Below are 16,570 nucleotides of genomic sequence, written 5' to 3' on the forward strand. Positions count from 1 at the left end.
ATTCTCACATGTGACAAAATTCAAGTTGCACAGTAATCAATAATTTCTGATCTCTCTGAAATACAGCCAAGCACAAGGCAGTGGAACTAAAAGCCTCTGAGCAGCTAAAAAGATGTGAAGTTAGGGCTTAGGGAAAAGCCTTTAAGGACCTTAACTCAGAGCACTTACTCCTATTTAATTAAAACTCTATCCAACCTGGTTACCAGTTTCTAGCCCATACTGGGACAGAAGTAGAAATTAAAACTGGGAATATGGACTGTTAACGCAGGAAGTCTAACAAACATAAGAGGCAACAAACAAACAATTTAAGTGAGATCATAAAACACCTAATTCTCAGGGTCCCTCTATATAAAGGTAAAAGGCATACACATCTCAGGAGATGAGGATAAGTTTAAATTTTGTTCATACACTTCTTTTTCAGATAGAGGAAAAGTGCAATATATTTTAAGGAAATGAAAGGAAACTGTAGTTACTTTGCACAGAAATTTTGTTACCAGTCACAGCTGCCCCCAAAGCTGGCTACCTAGAGTTACTCATGCTCTAAATGCTCCAGAGGAAGTAGAAAATGCCAGAGCAAATTATCTTTATCTATTTTGAAAAAAAAAAAAATCACAGGAAAAAACACTCTGACATCATTATAAAATTACAACATGAGGATTCCTTTTCTGAATTGTCAAGACAAACTAGGAAATTTAAACTAACTGGGCATGAAGTGGCAGTCATTACTTAAGTATGCTTTTAAAACAAAACAAAACTACCAAAAAACAAATGTTCTCTTCCTTAATTGTAAATTACATTTTATTTGTAACAAAATATTGTGGGAATACAATTTCTAATTTTTATATAATTTTGGAGTTAATTTCCATTTATAGTTATCACAAAATATTGGTTATATTCCCTGTGTAGTTCCTTGAGCCTTTTTTGTTTGTTTTTGTTTTTAGCATTGTGGTTGTTATTATGACCTTTATCAAGAATATAAATCCCTATGTGTATAACGAAGTCACTTTGCTGTATAGCTGAAATTAGCACAACACTGTAAATCAACTATAATTTTATTTTGATATCACTTATATCTGGAATATAATATACAGCACAAAGGAACCCACAGAAAAGAAAATCATGGACTTGGAGAACAGAGTTGTGGTTGCCAAGGGGGAAGGGGAGGGAGTGGGATGGATTGGGAGCTTGGGCTTAAACAGATGCAGACTATTGCCTTTGGAATGGATCAGCAATGAGATCCTGCTGTGTAGCACTGGGAACTCTATCTAGTTACTTATGATGGAACATGTAATGTGAGAAAAAAGAATGTATACATGTATGTGTAATTGGGTCACCATGCTGTACAGTAGGAAAAAAAAAAGGTTAAAAAAAAAATAAAACTAATGTTAAAGTCTTAGTTTTGTACCACTTTACAGCATATTTGGTACCACTTTACAGCACGACCATAGGATGGCCCATGTATGCAGAACAAGTCTGGCCATCAGCTGTCTTTGCCTTTTGAAAGACAGACATGACCAGGAAGACAGGAGAGAGTATGATAATTACAACAAGAGTTAGAATCAAGAGCAGCCAACCTCTCTCCATTAATGTATTTTCAAGGCCTTGTCTGTAGTGTGTTCTGTTAAAATGAGTCAAAGTAACTGACATATGTTTAATTTGTTAACTGTTTTAGGTATAGAAATAAAATACCGTTTGGTTGGCAGAGAAGCACTTTTTCAACTGGCAACTTTAAAAACAGTGAACTAATATTAAGATAAAAGGTGCACAGACTGCCTCAAATCTACGACTTGAGGAGAAAAATTGGTTGATTCTCAATAACTTGGAAGTCTTGGAAAGAATCTGAAGTTCAGCACCAAGTTGCACAAATCCTATTAAACTTTAGAATTCTTGCATTTTAGCAACTTTGTTGTACCTTTAGCACTGCTTCAAGCAACAGTGCAAAAACACATCTTGTTTGTGTGAATACTTAAGAAAAAATTCTGGGTCAATGCATTACAGTAGCCTTTTTGAAGGGGTTCATTTTTACATGTGCTATCTAATTAGAAACTGCACTGGCGCTGATAAAAACCATCAAGTTAACTTGTAGGATTTTATTTTTAAAATATTGGCATTATACTCTAGAATGAAATAAGATCTAAAATTCAGCACATATAACATTCATAAAGGCTGCCAAATCCTGTGTGTCAGACCATAAATGTTTCAGAAATACAAAAGAAAGATTTGGCTAGGCAATAATTATTGAATATGTTTATTCAGATTTTTTAAAAAAGAAAATGAGTTTACCATGCAAGCGACTGTGTCGATGTGAAAGGATCTTCTGATCTCAATTGTGAGCCTTATCTTAGATCCACACACAGAATGCGAGGGAGAAAAAGGATGGCTGGATTGAATTAGGAGACCTGGCTTTGCAGCTAAACCATGTCATGGTTTTTGTATGAATCAATGAAGTCAGCTGACATCTGTTTCTTAGTTTTCCTATTTATTAAAAGGAGTAGGACGAGGCAATGTGTAAGGGCCTTTCCAGATCTAAAATTTGATAACTATCAAAACTCAGAGTCTGTACAAAGACAAATATATGAGATCACTAATATGTGGAATCTAATGAAAAGTGATACAAAAGAGCTTACAAAACAGAAATGGATTTAAAGATTTTGAAACCAAGTTTACAGTTACCAAGGGGTAAGTGGGGCTGGGGGGAGGGGAGGAGGGACAAATTAGGGGTTTGGATTGACACATGCACATTACCATATACAAAATGGATAGTAACAAGGGCTGTATAGCACAGGGTAACCTACTCAATACTGTGTAATAGCCTATACGGGAAAAGAATCTGAAAAGGAATGGATACATGTATATGTATAACTGATTCACTTTGCTTTATACCTGAAACTAACACAACTTTATAAGTCAACTATACTCCAATGAAATTTATTTAAAAAAACCCAACAAAACAAACCCAGGAGTTCCTGTCGTGGCTCAGCAGTTAACAAACCTGACTAGGATCCATGAGAATGCGGGTTCAATCCTTGGCCTCGCTCAGGGGGTTAATGATCTGGCGTTGCCATGAGCTGTGATGTAGGTCACAGAGGTGGCTCAGATCTGGCACTGCTGTGGCTGTGGCATAGGCTGGCAGCTACAGCTCTGATTGGACCCCTAGCCTGGGAACCTTCAAATGCCGCAGGTGTGGCCCTAAAAAACAAAACCAAACCAAAACAAAACAAAACTCAGGGTGTGAATTTCTTTCTTTCTTTTTCTTTTTCTTTTTTTTTTCTTTTTAGGGCAATACCTGTGGCATATGGAAGTTCCCAGGCGAGGGGTTGAATCAGAACTACAGCTGCTGGCCTATGCCACAGCCATGGCAACAGAGGATCCAAGCTGCATCTGTGACCTACATCACAGCTTGTGGCAGTGCAGGGTCCTTAACCCACTGAGCGAGGCCAGGGATTGAACCTGTATCCTCATGGATACTAGTCAGCTTCTTAACCTGCTGAGCCACAATGGGAACTCCAGAGTCTAAATTTCTTAGTCCTGCTGGACTATTTATAATATTTTATCATTTTATCATTGGTCATGTTTCTCAGTATTGATAAGCTTGGTTAAGTTCTCTGAATCATATATGACTTTCTCCCCCATTACTAAAAGGTGACCCTGAAATCCTTCACTCTACACCATGGCAGCTCTGCTGGGAGACACAGACACACTTGCCAAAAACAGATGCCAAACTCAGTAATCAGGAGTTGATAACGCAGGTAACAGGACTGTCAGCTGAGCTCTGCCCCAGTCCACATGGTAACGGTTCTTAAGAGGTCTGTGTGGGCTGAAGTGGTGACTCCACTCCCCATTTGACTGAAATCTCACAATTCCTGAGTGGGGCACCTTCCCCGGCTGAGACAAGGCAAACCTGTTATCCTGCCTCTGGGGAAATTCATGCTAGAACAGCAGACTGCTTAGACCTCACTAACTGGAATGAAAACAGCAATGTTAGAGCACTAAGATTAGTGCATCTGGGCTCCCTCAGACGTGAGAGCATGTAGAAAAGCTTTTCATGCAGAAAGCTTCTGGATGATGGCACCGAAGTCAAGACGTCTCTTCCCCACCGAATTAGAACTGCAAGTTACTCGGTGCCAAACCCAAGGCTGTCCTGCCCTCCCGCTCTTTTAGCAAATGCCACAGGAAAGACAGAACACACATTAAGACTAATTTGTTAGTTATTATTTTGATGGCAGAAAGTATATGTGTTGGAAAATTTCTCATCATTCCTGAGCTGGGTTTGAAAGGCTGGAAGATATTTAAAATAATTCACTAGGTACTGGCATAAAAAGTCTTCAAAAATGTATTTGAGGTGAAAGGGTGTTTTGAAATAACAACAATAACATAGTACTATGTTCTTGATATTAAGTCATAAATAACTATATTAAGTCATAAATAAAGTTCTAAATAAAGGGTAAATGAAATAATCTCTGCTGGGAAATTTTTTAAAATGTGAAACTTCATTTAGTTGGATTTTATATTTTCAATCAGGGGTTGCTAAGCTTTTTCTTACAGAGCGGTGAAAAGTTTAGGTTTGTAGGCCATTTGGGCTCCGTTTCTGTATTGTGGAAGCAGCCACAGACAATATTAAGTATAGCAGTGTGTCTGTGTTCCAATAAAACTTTATTTGCAGAACAAGCACCTTGCCCCAAGGCTGTAGTGTATGAGACACTCACAAAAGCACATGAATGCATTGCTTCATTTAACTCTCATGACAAATCTATGAAGTGGGTAGTATTACCCCTATTTTGTCCATTCTGCAGGCAAAGACACCTGGGTTCAAGGGGTCATGTGACCTAACCATGGTCACAGTCAATGCCTGGAGCTGGTGTCTGACACTCTGAATCCTGAGTCTGACCTATGCTACACAGTCTAACATGCTCTTTAGACCACAGCAGCTTATTTAAAGAAAGAAGTAGGACTTAAAACTGTTTGCACAGCTATTTCTCTTATTAGAGGGTAGAGAGGTGAGCCTTCGGTTGGAATGACCAACTCAGAACTAAGACATCTGACTTTGAAAGTAAACATGAGACTGGAGATAGCTGATGAGAAAACTAAAAGAGATACTGAAGAAAATGCCTATTACAGTTAAAAACAAAAAGGCAGGAAAGCAGGTAAACAAAAACAAAATCTCGCCATGGAAATCAGAAACTGGATGTTATTATAGAGAAAAGAATGGTGAAAGAGCAGGTGACTGCTGTTCTCAAAACACCGAATGCCATCAGCTTAGGAGGGACTGCAGGAAATGCACACAAATGATCAGCAAGAACTTACCTGCCCACATAATCTTTCACTTTCTTGACCCTCTCGTCTCTCAATTTCTGTTCCTACCACCTCGCTGCCTACTCAAAAGGGCATATTTAGATTTGAAAACAGATACTCCTGTCGTTTCCTGTATTACTGCCTAAAGTTCAATTTCAAGTATTTCATACTCTACCACTTCTATTTTGCACCTCACTTGCTTAAACGAATGCACTTCAGAAGTTGCTTAACGCCACCAGGATCTCCAGTTCCCACTGGGGTTACCTTACACCTTTGTATTCATCCTTCCTTACCTGGAGAAGTCTATGGCTCATGGCTACCTGCCACTCCAGGGGTGGACTTCATCGGCACCTTTGCTCATCTCTGTTACACTCACTCGACTCTGCCTAAACTCAACTTTCCAGCTGACTAGATGGCTAGAAGGAAAAAAGGCTAGTGCCAAGTAACCTCACTTGAAATTTACTCACTTGAAATTTACTTTGATAAAACTCTAGGACCACCCTACTAATTACTTCCCTGGTTAACTACTCTTTGGGTCCCCACTCAAAGCTTCTAAAAGCTTCCATTTTGCTAAATTTAAATTAGTTCCCAGTCTTTATCTAGTCAATCACTAAGCATTTGACACAATTGCCCATTCTTCTGCGAAACACTATCATCATTTGGCTGCTGGGGTACCACATGCTCTGCTGTCTTTCTAGCTGCTGCTCCTTTCCATCTCCTCTAGACCCCACTGCTGGGGTGCTTGTTCCAGGGCTCAGTCCTTGGACCTCTTCTCTTTAGTTTCTAGGTTAGGGTTTCTCAACCTTAGCACTCTGGACATTTTTTACTGGATAATGCTTTGCTGTGGGGGCTGCCCAGTGCAGTAGGATGTTTCTCAGCATCCCTGTGCTCTCCTCCCTAGATGCCAGTAGCACCCAACTGTCTTCCAAGCCATGACAATCAAAATTGTAACCAGACATTGTCAAGCATCCCCTGTGGAGAAAAACTGTCCTTGATTGAGAATCACTGATGGAGGTGAACTCAGCTACCCCCACAGCTTCAAGTGCCATCTAGGAGCTGAGAAGCTCCAAATACATGCCCCCAGTCTAAACCCTGCCCCAAGCTCCAGACTTGTATATTCAACTGTCTTATTTTTTTGTCTTTTTAGGGCCAGACTCACAGCATATGGAAGTTGCCAGGCTAGGGGTCAAATGAGAGCTAGAGCTGCCAGCCTTTACCACAGCCACAGCAACGTGGAATCTGAGTCATGTCTGCAACCTACATCACAGCTCACAGCAACACCAGATCCTTAACCCACTGAGCAAGACAAGGGACTGAACCTGCCTCCTCATGGATACTAGTCGGATTCGTTTCCACTGAGCCACAAGGGAACTCCCCAACTGTCTTCTTTATTTCTTTGTTTTTATTTGCTTATTTATCATCTGCCTCCCCAGTAGAATGTAATCTCCAAGTAGGCAGGGATTTGCATATTCACTATTTATTCCCAATGCTTACAACAGGGCAGGACATATAGTAAGTGCTCAAAATATATTTGTTGCCTAAAGAATTAAATGTTTAACATATATTAATTTATTTCATGCAGTTAATCAATGATGGGGCAGTTGGGTAGATAATTTTAAGCACATCAAGACATCTTTTAAAGACCTATTTTCTCTATTTAATTCAAGATAAAAGGAATGCCTTATTTCAAATAAATGTGTAAATAGTACTAATACTATCCATTAAATTTTAGGTAAAATTTTGCTATAGTCTTGAAAATGACAAAACTAGAATTCTTATTCTTTCAATATTTTTGTTTTACTCTGTACTTTTTTTTTTTTTTTTTCTTTTTTGGTCTTTTTGCCATTTCTTGGGCCGCTCCTGCGGCATATGGAGGTTCCCAGGCTAGGGGTCAAATTGGAGCTGTAGCCACTGGCCTACGCCAGAGCCACAGCAACGTGGGATCCGAGCCGCATCTGCAACCTACACCACAGCTCACAGCAATGCCGGATCCTTAACCCACGGAGCAAGGGCAGGGACTGAACCCGCAACCTCATGGTTCCTAGTCGGATTCGTTAACCACTGAGCCACGACGGGAGCTCCAAAGAATTATGTACTTTTTTTTTTTTTTGTCTTTTTGTACTCTGTATTCTTATCATGCTTCATCTCAATTTGCACTTGTAAATAAATATATGTATATACATGCATTTCTTTATTTCAAATCACAATTGTACCTTTTGACTATCATGATGTCAACTAGCTGCCAATTCTTAATTGTATGTCATTTCTTCAATTATTTAGCCTCTTGGTCTAGTTTATGTTGTATCTGAAGTGGGGAGTAGAGGATATTTTCCAAGGAGGCCTGAATTCTCCTATCTTTAAAAAATTGCTTCCTGGATAAGAGCTATATTTATGTACTATTCCATAGTACATGATATTTAGTAATATTTATAACAGCTAGATTTTTGAATAGGTTGTACTGTTTTTTTCATTTTTTCTTTTCCTCTTGAAAGGAAGTAATAACCAAGCATAGCACTTCCTTGCCCTCAATAAGCTCTCAAATTAAGCTTGGCATCTATGTACGTGCATGTTACAATCAATTTTTAAAGAAGACCATGGCAGTCGACACTAGAAAAAAAAAAATCAAGCAGTATCTGGACATCTTTCCCCCCAGTCTCCTCAGTTTATTTATTTACTTGAGTGTTTACTCACTAAGCGCTCAGACTTCTATATATTTCTTAATGCAAATGTTTTGAGGTTCCTTTATCAACTCTTCTTTGAATAGGATTGAATGCTATCTTAATGATGAGTGCAGGCTGGATGTGCTGCTATCTTACAATGTTTTGAGTAAGAGACTAGAGGTAGTAAATATTCATATATGCACAGCACAGAAGTCAATCCAAAGCCCAACCAGCTCTACCGATGCTATGAGCTTCTACTCCATATACTTATCTGTGCCTTTTAAGCAACCCCCTCTTCTTCACTTTAAAAAAAATTGTGGTAAAATATACATAACATAAATAATCACCATTTTATTGGTAATTACAAAAATACACTTGTATATTTGCGATATTGGTGATACAAAAATACACTTGTATATTTTTAAATATACAAGCCAGTAGTATTAAGTGCATTCACAGAGTTCCTGTCATAGCTCAGTGGAAATGAATCCGACTAGCATCCAAGAGGAAGCAGGTTCAATCCCTGGCCTCGCTCAGTAGGTTAAGGACCAGGCGTTGCTGTGAGCTGTGGTGTACAGGTCGTAGATTGTGGCTTGGTTCTCGTGTTGCCGTGGCTGTGGTGTAGGCTGGCAGTTGCAGCTCCAATTCGACTCCCTCGACCTGGGAATCTCCATATGCTATGCGTACGGCCCTAAAAAAACAAAACAGAACAAAAAGCATGTTCACAATGTTTTGCTAACTTTTAAATGACATCTCTATTATATACATTTTAATCAATATAGCTAATCATGGTATTCTGTGGGGGAAAAAACCTATCAAAATGTACTGGTTTCAGCATATTCTTTCATTTGTTGCTGGTTTAATACAAATTCACCAATAAACCAAGCTCTCAGAGGCACCTTTAAAAAATCTTCTCTATAAACAATATGCCACCAAAGACTGAATGCTAGATTGTAACACTTGAGGAAATTTTTAAAAATCATAAAAAATTTTATGCTTGATTTCTCATCATTTGTCAGCAAATCAAGTATTTTCAGAAGAGAGTTTTACAGAACTTCCTTTTCTAAACAAAAAATTTTCTCATTTAGTTAATTCTAAATGTAAGCTTTAAGGAGAGACTGAAATCATGAAATAGGATTTGATTAACTTTTGACCAACGAATCTTGGGAAGTTTAAAAATAAACCCATTCATATAAATCTTCAATATCAATTAATATAAGCGGTCTTGATCACTCACAGACCAGGCTACTGAAGGAGTTAGAGATTATAAATATCTTTGAACATAAGCATAATTTGGTTAATAAATAATCTTACAAAATCTCATCTATTTTTAATAATGAAACTCAAGGAAGTAGACTACGGCTGGTGTATTTTAGAACTAGAGGAAAGAATGACTTAACCAGTTAAATGTTAGAACCACTTTTCCACTGAGGAAGCTGTCTTGGGCATCCCCCCAACCTTCCTGAGAGTGTGGTTGGGGTGACCCACCTGCAGAGAGAGACACTGTTGCATTCTTGGGGTAAGATACCATGCAGCCTGTTTTCCACATAGAGAGGATTTCCAAGAAACCAGCATCTGCTCCCTAAATCTTGAAATGTTCAGAGAATGGTGACTCAGTTGGACTTCTGCTGAAACAAGGTGAAATGAGAAAGTCCTTCCAATGTGAACCTTTCTAAAATCTGTCAGTGTAACTGTGGATGCTGCTGAAGAAAACACGGAGGGTTTTCTGGATCTGGTGGGTGGCACTGCCTCTCTGGTTAGTCCCTATTTGACAGCATGTTTGGACAGAGGTGCTTGCTCACTGTGTAAGTGGGAACAGAACTGTCCCTTTAAGGATGCAAAATAAATGCAGCACAGTAAACACTATTCAGCTTTTCTCAGATGAACAAAGATTAGTAAGTACCTACTGGGCAACATTCACTACATTAATTTTTCTCTACATAGACTGATACAGGCAGTTCATAAGGACTAGAATGAATACAGGCTGGTGTCAGGACATGGTCTGGAAGTCTCTCTCTCTCTCTTTTTTTTTAGGGCTGCACCCATGGCACATGAAAGTTCCCAGGCTAGAGGTCTAATTGGAGCTACAACTGACCGCCTATGCCACAGCCACAGCAACAGGGATCTGAGCCATGTCTGTGACCTACACCATAGCTCATGGCAACACCGGATCCTTAACCCACTGTGCAAGGCCAGGGATTGAACCCACATCCTCATGGATATTAGTAGGGTTTGACACCGCTGAGCCACTATGGGACCTCTAAGGAAGATTAACATCATATGCTTTTTGCTTGCTCCTCCAAGTAGAGCATCTAGCCTCACAGAAGATCTGGCCCTTTATTTACGTGGTAGAAAATCAAGTCCAAATTTTAAAAAAGGAAAAAAAAAATTTTTGATATGCCTTAACAGTTATTCTAGCAAAAGATAATGTTAACTAAGTATAGTGACCTGGGGGGCGCAGGGCAGGGGTGGCGGAGAGTGTCAGTTTAACTATAGCATGGGTCTTACAAGACCAGTTTTGGCCATTGATACCAACCCATTAGGAAGACGGAACCTCCGAAGAGGCAGAGATGAGCACTTACTGTGTACCCAATGACCTGAAAGCTAAATCATCTTAGTGAGGATAAATATTTGGATATTCCAGAGCTACCTTCACGTTGAATGTTATTTCCTCCATGACGTACACGCGTTCAGGAAATGCTTTAGCCACCTCCTCCACACTGTTGAAATATTGCACTGGCTCCTTTATATCTCGGTCTTGTTCCAGCAGCTTGAATTGTCCTAAAACACATGATAAACGGAAGAGATGTGAGATGTTTACACTGGACAGCTGTCACTGTGGCGACAGCATCCCCTTTCCTTACTCCCACTCTTCTTTGTCAAAGTCTTCTCAGCATTTTCATCACAAAGAATGTTACTGTAGCAAAAGGTTTTTTGAACTAGAATATATATTTAAAAATCAGCCTACAAATGCAAACATATTTTTTTTTGGTTTTCATTCAGAGTGTATAACCAGAAGATCAATATCAAATTGAATGGATGCTTATGTGTAATGAGATCTCGACTTGAAAACTTCGTTATAAATGGTTGCTTGTATTGTTTATAACAGTATTCACATTGTCATTTAGTTGAAATAATGCCCCCACATATTATATTCTAAAACCAAGTCTGAGTGGCTAGGAGGAATTGATTTTTTTTAAATTAGTATTTAAAAAATTTACAAGTGGGCTAAGATAATAGAATGGACCTTTAGCTTTCACAGATACATTTGGTATCAACAAAATGTGGGTGATGTTAAGGACGCAGGAGCTGCTACAATTTGTGATGTGTTGCTAGGCTCACGCATTGCGCTGGAGCACAAGGAAGCTGGGCCTGGGGGAGCCCCCTTCCAATGAGTGAACCACTTGGCATCTGAGGCAGCACATGGCTTCCTTCTTTCCTTTTTTTACTGGGTGTGAAATCCATGACAGCAGACATACTATCCCAGTATCCACAATTTGGGGGATTTTTTTTTGCAGAACTTTGAACATATTTTCAATAATGTCAAGGATCTATTATATTGCTTGTGTATTTTCAGTACTTGTGATACTGCTGCTACATTCCGGAGGAGGTGCTTTCAGTTGAGAATAAAAGATCATATACAATCAAGTCCACGACACCATGTTTCTTAATGGTCATTTTCTGAATGCTGTTTACACAACATATCACTTGAGGAACTTGAAAAGGAATGAAAAACTATTATGAAGCAGATTTCTCTGCAGGTGTTCAGGCAGAAACAGGGAAATTTTCATTCATGTTCTCAACACTTTTTTTTTTTAAAGCATCAATTAAGTGGAAGCATTATTCTAGATGCTGGTGGTAAAGAGACCAGATAAAAATCTCTGTCTTCCTGAATTTATACTGCAGGAAGAAACAGATGATAGATACAATAAATGAATAAAGTACATGTTAGAAGGTGAGAAGTGCTATTAAAAAATGAGGTGACAGGGCATTCCTGCTGTGGCTCAGCGGGTTACAAACCCAGCTAGTATCGATGAGGATACAGGTTTGATCCCTGACCTCACTCAGCGGGTTAAGGTCCGGCATTGCCGTAGCTGTGGTGTAGGTCACAGAGGTGGCTTGGATCCTGACTTGCTGTGGCTGTGGCACAGGCTGGCAGCTGCAGCTCTAGCTCCAATTTATCTCCTAGCCTGGGAACTTCCGTATGTCATGAGTGTGGTCTTAAAAAACAAAACAAAACAAAAAACAGGGTGACAGGGTTGGAGAGCTCCAGGTGGCCAGAGTAGGTATGGCTGAGAAGGTGACTTTGATGCAGCTGGGCAGTAAGTTCTTAGAATTCTGAACACAGGCGACAGTCTACACAGGCTTCAGGCTGAGAGGTTGATGTGTTTTTGGCATGCTGCTAGTGTGGCCAAAGTGGAGTGAATAAAAGCTAAGAAAAAAGAGTCAGAGAAGTAACAGGTGGTGAAGACTGGCTACAGCGTTGCAGAACTGTGGCTCTTCAGATGAGTGGGACAGGGAGCCACCTGGGGGTTTAAGTGGAGAAGAGGTGACCTAACCAACATTACAGAAGAGTCATTTTTGCTGTGTTGAGGACACCCTGGAAAGGGCCCAGGAGTAGAGGCAGAGACACCAGTTAGGAAGCCCCTGCCATCAACCAGATTTGAGATGGCAGAGTCTGGAGAAGTGAGTGTCAGGGATCTGGCCTGAGCAAGCTGGGAATGCAGCTGCCTTAGCTGAGATGGGCAGGTCTGGAGGGGTAAGAGCAGGAGGTAAGATCCAGAGTTCAGTCTGGACAGGTTATGCCTGGGATGTCTATTAGACATATGAATGGAGATTTCCCTGAAGCTCTTAGACATATAAGTGTGGCAGGGAAAGGTCTGGCTGGAAATAACTCTGGGTGTCATCAGACATGGATGATACCTAAAGCCACGACTTTTTTTTTTTTTTTTTTTTGCTTTTTAGGGCTGCACCTGCGGCATATGGAAGTTTCTGGATAAGGGATCCAATCAGAGCTGCAGCTGCTGGCCTACACCACAGTCACAGCCACGTAGGATCCAAGCCACATCTGTGACCTACACCGCAGCTCATGGCAATGCCAGATTCTTTTTTTTTTTATTTTTTTTTAATTTTTTTATTTTTTTGTCTTTTGCTATTTCTTTGGGCCGCTCCCGCCCCGCGGCATATGGAGGTTCCCAGGCTAGGGGTCTAATCGGAGCTGTAGCCACCAGCCTACGCCAGAGCCACAGCAACGCAGGATCCAAGCCGCATCTGCAACCTACACCACAGCTCACGGCAACGCCGGATCGTTAACCCACTGAGCAAGGGCAGGGACCGAACCCGCGACCTCATGGTTCCTAGTCGGATTCGTTAACCACTGCGCCACGACGGGAACTCCAATGCCAGATTCTTAACCCACTTAGCAAGGCCAGGGATCGAACCTGCATCCTCATGGATACTAGTCAGGTTTGTTACGATAGGAACTCCAAGCCATAACACTTTAATGATGATGACCAGGGACCGAGAAGAGGTCCAAGGCAGGAGTCCTGGGGGACTGATGAGGGGTATAAGAGGAAAATCCAGAAGTGGTAAATTCTAGAAGCCAGGTGATCCAAGCGCCTCATGGAGAAGAAGTGGGAGTGTGTCAAATGCTGCCTACATGACTGTGACATGAGACTGAGAACTGCTGGATTTAGCAGCTTGAATTTAATTGGGGATTTGGATATGAGCAGTGGAATAGCTGGGCCAAAGCTTGATTGAGCTGGCTTTTAAAAAGCCTGAGAAACAAGAGCTGGGAATAGTAAAAACAGACACCAGGTGATGTTTCAGGGCATTCTGCAATGAGGGGAGAAGAAACATTGATTAAGCAGCTAAAGGGAGGAAGTGGATTGGGGTCTAGGGAGTATTTTTGTTTCCTTAATATGATGGGAGAAGTTACAGCATGTCTGGATGCTGAGGGAACTGACCCAGAGATGATGAAAGACATCATTGGAGCACATCCTTGAGTGTGTGTGTTGGGGGTGTCAGAGAAAATCAATATGATAAAACGACTCGTGGGCAGTCCTAAGTTCCCACTTGAGGTTCACGGTCATTTAAAAGTGAAAACAGTCTGGCTGCATGTTTTCCTCCAGCCAGTGTCTGATGCATCGTGGCTGGTATGAAGCAGGCAGAGATTTGGACTCAGCCAATCGCCAAGTGAGTATGTGACCTGCAAGAGGGGCAAAGGAGGAAGGGTGTATGCAAGGTAGTTCATAGGGCTTGAGCGGGACTCAACATCTTGAGAGGGAATGAAGAGGATGGAAACAGCAGTGGATGGAGAGGTTCTGATTTTGATGATGGTTGATTTCTGTGCCCTAGAGGAGTGAGCTTGAGGACCAGGCAGAGGAGAAGGGCTGGAGAGTGGTATGTATGTGACTGAGATAATGGAGGGATGCAGTTATTAGTTATGACATGGTCAAGGGGGTCACCATGAGAGGTAAAGGTTGAGATGGTGAGAAGCTAAAGGAACTGAGAAGCCAGGGGGTAGTAAATGGGTTAAATAGATAAGCACTTCTCTCACCTCTCCTAGGGGTGAGAGAAGCAATGCAGGGGAGAATGGCCGTGAGCCAGGAGTGAAAACTATGGAGAAGTGAGGGAGGAATCTTAGGCTGGGCGGATAATGGTAACAACGATGGGTAGTAGAGGATACCACCTGAGGACAAGAGATGTAAAGCTGAGTTTTTAGGGAGCAGGGAAGGTCAAGGTAGCAATGATGAGCACAGAGAACACGTACATGCCCTCATCTCTAGCGTAAAAAAATAGAGCTACCACCTGCTTCAGGAAAGCAGTGTTGTTCAGTGTATATACAGGTTTGGGTTTGAACAAGAAGAAAGTTATTTCAGAGAAGGGTTTAAGGACAGGAATTTTTCTAGTGATGAACCTTGATGGAAGCATTTTCAGGAATTAAAGGGTAAGTGATGAGGACAAAACAGAGGATGCACCAAGACATAACAGCTCAGGTACCTTTCAAAAGTATGTGGAAGGATGAATAATAACACATTTGAAAATACAGAAAGTGTTAATTATACCTTTTTCATCAATTTTTTAAAAAAAATCAAAAGGATTATGGGTATCTCAATACTATATATTTAAACAAATTCTGGAGTTCCCATCGTGGCTCAGTGGTTAACGAATCCGACTAGGAACCATGAGGTTGTGGGTTTGATCCCTGCCCTTGCTCAGTGGGTTAAGGATCTGGCGTTGCCGTGAGCTGTGGTGTGGGTCGAAGATGTGGCTCGGATCCCGCGTTGCTGTGGCTCTGGCGTAGGCCGGCGGCTACAGCTCCGATTCAACCCTTAGCCTGGGAACCTCCATATGCCACGGGAGTGGCCTAAGAAATGGCAAAAAAAGGACAAAAATAAATAAATAAATAAATTCTGCCACCATAATAAACTTTTTCACTTGTCACTCTTCTACCTGGCCCATGTACAAGTTTTTAATAACTATGGTTTATCTACAGCTTTATACTCTGTTCCTTTCTATATTTTCCTACATTTTCCCATATGATGACACTTACAATGTTTACACAGTGCTTACTAATGGATTCAAGTATTTTTCTATTCTTAACTCGGTTAGCCTGAGTTAGGCAGATGTCTAAGACAAGTGGGAACTCTGCCACTTACATGTCTTATGATCCTGGCAAATTACTAATCCATCTGAGCCTTTCTTCCTTGCCTATAAAGTGGGGACACTTCATAGGGCTGCTGTGGGGATTAACTAAGATGATGTACTTAAAGTTCTCAGCACAAGTAACCCTTTAGTGACTCTTAACTCCCTTCCCTGTTTTCAAGATACACAGAGATTTTTCTTTTGTCTTTTGGTTCACATTTTGGGGATAAATTTTCTAGAGTAAGATTATTAAATCAAAGGTTATCACACAATTTGTTATGTTTACCATGCATGGCTATACTGTTTTCCAAGATACCTAAACCAATTTATATTTGTACCAATAGGCTACATGCCTCTTAGCTGGAATACAAGCTTGCCAGCACTATTTTTAAAATTAGACAATTCAATGCATATTAAAAAGCATGTCTTTCCTGTATTAATCTGCATCTCTCTGAAGATCAGTGAAGGTAAACATTTGAATTTTTCCTATGCAAATGACTGCATGAATATATAGTAAGTATATTTGACATAGTCTACATTTTTTCTTACTTCTAGAGACATACCTAACAGCTTACTGGATATTTATACTTGGAAGTCCCATTAGCGCCAAATTCAACTTCTCTGAATTTGGGAAAGCACAATGTCTTGCAGGTAATAGGTACATAATAAATGTTTACCGAATAAAAGAAAATTACTTTAGCCCTAGAACTGGCAAACAATGCAGCAACGCATAAGTAACCGCAGGTTTTCAAAGTTAAAAATAAAAGGAAAACTTTTTAAGTGTATACAAGGTTTGTTTCCAAACAAGAGATGAATGTTTTCACTCAACAGAGAAAGAAAGCAATGGTGAACTTAATAAATCATTCAGATCTGAATAACATAAAGAACCTCAAGAAATATCTTTTCAGGATGAAACAGTCTTTCATCATCAGGATGTGATATACCAAGGGGCAAAAGTAGTCATCAGTAAA

The 16,570-nt window shown here is 40.4% G+C and overlaps 1 protein-coding gene across 4 annotated transcripts in view; it reads right to left on the bottom strand.

Annotated features, from left to right (window-relative positions):
* GAREM1 (GRB2 associated regulator of MAPK1 subtype 1) overlaps window positions 1-16,570 on the bottom strand; it is a 224,483-nt gene that overhangs the window by 55,175 nt on the left and 152,738 nt on the right. For all 4 annotated transcript variants that reach the window (XM_003482054.4, XM_021096217.1, XM_021096218.1 and 1 more), the window contains one exon: window positions 10,603-10,733. In XM_003482054.4, the coding sequence (XP_003482102.3) occupies window positions 10,603-10,733 (131 nt within the window). The remainder of the gene's footprint in view (window positions 1-10,602; window positions 10,734-16,570) is intronic.

Source organism: Sus scrofa, chromosome 6 (assembly GCF_000003025.6).
Source record: "Sus scrofa isolate TJ Tabasco breed Duroc chromosome 6, Sscrofa11.1, whole genome shotgun sequence".
NCBI classification, from domain to species: Eukaryota; Metazoa; Chordata; class Mammalia; order Artiodactyla; family Suidae; genus Sus; species Sus scrofa.